Genomic DNA, 4,559 nt, shown 5'->3' on the forward strand with positions numbered 1-4,559 from the left:
TGGATATAAATATAACAAAATAAATGTTTTAACACAAAAAATGTACGTCCTTCATTGAGAAAAAAAGGATACATTTTGAAAAAAATGTCAACAAAAATTTTTGATTTCGAGAAAAAAAATGTTCAAAATTTGTTATTATACAATTCAAGGTGAATTGTATAATAACAAATTTTGAACGTGAGAAGGGTATATATAAGTTTGTCATTCCATTTGTAATTTCCACAATATAATTTTTCGACCCTATGAAATATATATGTATATTATGGATCCTTATAGATAGCGGTCGATTAAGCCATGTCCGTCTGTCTGTCTGTTGAAATCAACTTTCCGAAGCCCCCAAGTAACTTACAATAACTCAATATCTCCGAAATTATTCAGTCTCGGCTGCTATTTAAAATCGAGAAAATCGGTCCACAATTGGCTGAGATATTACGAAAAAACCAGGAAAACCTCGACTTTTGACCTATTTTTTATCTACATATATCTGGATTACTAAGTCATTAATATAGACAATATGGTTACCTAATGATAGATGAAAGACCTTTGCAACGACGTATATAAGACCATAGTAAATTGGACCTACAATGGGTCAAAATCGGAAAAATTATTTTTTAAACCGATTTTTTTATCACCAATAGTTTTTTTTTTGCTAAATATTACAAAAAAATTGAAAAAAACAAAAATTTTTTTTCAAAATTAAAAAAACAACTTTGGAAAAAAATTTGTTTACCTAAAAATATTTCAAATTTTTATTTTGAAGTATAATTTGGTGAAGGGAAAATATATTCTCAAAAATACAATTCTTGTAACGTCAAACAAAAGAAAATATGAAAAAAATCAAAATCAAAGTTTGACGTTATAGGGCTAAATATTGAAAACTCTCCCTAGTGATTCTACCTTCTACAATTATTGTAGCATAGTGAAGGCTATGTATATAAGATTCGGCACAGCCGAATATAGCTCTCTTATTTGTTTTTAATTTTTTTTTTTTGGAAAGATTGAAGAAATAGCTATATAAATTATTTGGGACAAATTTTGCTAAGAACAATAAGTTTCATGGATGAGAAAAAAAATCTGCTTGACCAAAATGTTAAATTTTGCCCCCTCTAACTTATAGAGTTCTCGAACGATCTTGTTGGAAAATTGTGTCTTTACTATACAATAGAACTAACCTTGATGAAAATTTCACAACGATTGGAAAACATCGATTTCAGAAGTAGGTTCACTTGACATGAAGTGCCCCATACATTTTTTGATTTAAACACTGATTTCCAGGAAATGTTATTAATTTGAACTGATATCTCTGTAGCGTTATCATAATCGATCCTTTGTACCAAAATTATTATATCAAGATCTTTAACATTAATCAAGAATATATACTTTCAAATATCTGTTTTTACCTTAAGGTTTTTCTACAGTATGACATTCGTTTTTTCTCTCTCCACATTTTAAACAATACAAAATACAACAGTTTTAGTTTGACACGCAACTTAAGAAGTCCTTTTATGGCGCCTGTACAATATTTTTTGTTCTTTTTTTCTACTCATAGTGGCGTGTTTTGCTTTAACATTTTCTACAGGCAGACTTTGCTGCTGTGGTTTAAGCTTTTTTTCTACATTTACGTTATATTGTTTTTATTATTTTGTTTAGTTTTAAAGGGCGTATGCGTTAATTACACGCAGCGTTTAAAGGTGGTTTCTGTTTTCTATTTATATAGAAATAAAAAAAATTCCACAATATTATTTTTTATATTTAATAATGTAATATGAGATTTCGAAGCTGTAGACACACTTAAAAAAAGTGTTTTATTTTTATTGCTTATAGGGTTTTTTTATTAACAAAACCAATATTGATTAAAAGGGATAAGCTTGCAGAAAGGAGATGAAAATGGAAAAGCTTCTGTTTTCGCACAAAATGTATGTAATTTAAAAATAGGTTTTTATAGGTTTTTTGTGCTACGTAAAATATTTCATTATTTTCCCAGGCCATATATTCTGTTCACTTAATAAATATTTTTGATTTATAAATATTTCATAATTACTTTATTAAATTTTTTTCATATTTTCGAATCGTATTGTTTGTTTTGATAACTAAATAAATCATAATAAATTGACAATTTTGTTTCGTTAATTGGAAAATAAATATTTTTAATCCGGTTTACACAAAAACAACTAAAAGTCAAAAGAGCCAAGAGAAGTTCATTACTTACATTTATTTTTATATTGTGATAAGTTTATTTTTATCTTGCCACCAGATTAAACAGCGCAAGTACATCAAAATCATCTGGCCAAATTCCAACATGAATGAGTTGCAACAATTAACGGACCATCATGCCTTCATTTCACGTACTGATCGCAAATCGTTGTACACACAAATCAAAAATCTAGTACATCAAGCCCAAGAAGTGGCCAGCAAGGAACTTAATCAAAGGCGAAATACCTTAAAGCTTTTGCTAGAGTATGAGGATAAAATATACGAAGAAGAATTTGCCAATAAAGTCAAGTCACGCATTGACGAGGACATCAGGGAGCGCAAAGATATACTGCTTAAGATAAAGGAGGAGAGTACTAAGAATGAGCTGGAATTCCTGAAATCGAAACGCATACAACAATACATGAACAGTTGTTATGAAATACGCGAAGCTTTGCGGCGCAAAGAAACGCAAAATATTAAAGAATGCCAACTGGAGCAGATGCTGGAGAAGGAGCGGGCTGTGAGAAAACAACAAGATTTAGAAAAATATTGGTTAAAGGTGCAAAACATAAATCTGCAGTTAATGGATGAACGTCAGCAGCAGGAAAATTGTTTGAAAAATGCTTTAGTGAAACATGTGTCGGATACACGAAAAGTACAATTGTATGAATTGCAGGAGAAGCGTGAGATAGAGCAGCAAGAAAAATTAAAAGAAAAAAATAAATTAGATGCTTTACTAGAAGAAATTCGCTTAGAAGAATTCGATCAAAAGCTACAGGGAAAGCCGGCCCAAGTAGCAGAATATCGCAATGAACTTTTAAACATGATAAAGGAAAAGAAAGTAATGCGAGAGAAAGAGCAACGGGAACAAGCTGAAATGCATCGTAAAATGATGGCAGAAATAGCCCTTTTGGAAGCTGAAGAAAATGCTGCAGCTAAAGAGAAAAAGAAAGCTTTCCACAAAGCCACCGTAGACTTCATACGATTTGTTAAAGGTATGCGTCAATTGGAAGCACAGCAGCAAGAGGAATTTAATGAATGCACAGACGATCTAAGACGTGTGGACATGTGCACGAAAAATAATATTTTACTTGAGCGTCAGCGTAAAGCTCGCATAGCCGAACAGTGCTATGCCGAGTTGAGGCAACAGATTTGCGAACAATACGAAAAACGCTTACGCGAAGAAGCTGAACATCGTGAGTGTAAAATGTTAGAAAATCGTTTCATTCACAGAGAAATAACGCGCAAAGAAATGCTGGCTCAAAAACAAAAATATCGCGAAGAGTTGGATAAACAAATGGAAGAATTGAAAAAAATACGAGAGGAAGAAAATGAAAATTTCTCGAATAATCTTAAAAGAGCCAGCAATGATCCAGAATTTTGTGCAGAATTAGCTAAAAAATACATTAAAGAGGGTATTGATTATTTGGAACCTCATGCCAATTGGCGTATTTTAGCTTGTTCCTCCAACAAATATATGGAAAAACCGCCTGCTCGCAATATTGAAGAGTTGCTGGGTCAAGGAGCAATACCAAAAAAGTATATAGAACCTTGTGGTTGTATTAAAGGTAACACTCCAAAGAATGTTGATGATGGCAGAGGAGACGAACAATTTTGATAATGAGATTAATTTTTAAAATTATAGTATTGAACAATTAAATTGCTACTAACTGTTTATTACAAAATAAATTAAAATCTGAGCTTTGCCATTGGCACTCCTTTAAAATAACATGTCTTAATTTAATTTTGTTTATTTAAACCACAAAATTCCTTAGGGATTTACTACATTGGCTTAAATTGCACAACCATTCCGCACATGCATTTTATTTTTCTTCTCGTTAAATCAATTTCATTTTAAAGATTTATTTCTGAAAATCGTATTGATTTTTTGTACAAAAAATACCAGCAATTCTACTTTATACACTTCATAAATTACAATTAATAATTAAAGGTTCGCTGCCTTTAAATTTAAAGTGAAAAAAATAAAACATACATTTTAAGATGATTACACATGAGGAACAACATGTTGAGAAGTTGTACACAAAAAAAAGAAACAGAAAACAAAGAAAATACTTTAATGCAAATTAATGATGAAATCATTAAGATGTTTTAAGTACCTTACAATAGTGATTTTAAAGTACCCTACAACATCTCCAAGATACACCAGATTTTTATAAAGAGTTGCAGAGTGGATATATCACCCATCTTAAAATATATCAAACGACTTAGCATCACGTTCTGAGTCAATTTAACAATATCAGTCCATGATAAAGTTGGGTGCAAAATACTAGTTGCGTTATGGACGCTTACATATTTCTTCTAGGTCATGAATTTTTCTCGCCCCATAAGTGAAACCTATTGAAATT

The 4,559-nt window shown here is 30.9% G+C and overlaps 1 protein-coding gene across 1 annotated transcript; it reads left to right on the forward strand.

The window, feature by feature from the left end:
- The first annotated feature begins 2,086 nt into the window (after positions 1-2,086).
- On the forward strand, positions 2,087-3,901 carry LOC135949833 (trichohyalin). The gene has a single exon (XM_065499280.1). The coding sequence runs from the start codon at positions 2,300-2,302 to the stop codon at positions 3,809-3,811; it is 1,512 nt and encodes a 503-aa protein (XP_065355352.1). The 5' UTR covers positions 2,087-2,299; the 3' UTR covers positions 3,812-3,901.
- The last annotated feature ends 658 nt before the right edge of the window (positions 3,902-4,559 follow it).

The sequence above is a fragment of the Calliphora vicina genome, chromosome 1, assembly GCF_958450345.1.
Source record: "Calliphora vicina chromosome 1, idCalVici1.1, whole genome shotgun sequence".
NCBI classification, from domain to species: Eukaryota; Metazoa; Arthropoda; class Insecta; order Diptera; family Calliphoridae; genus Calliphora; species Calliphora vicina.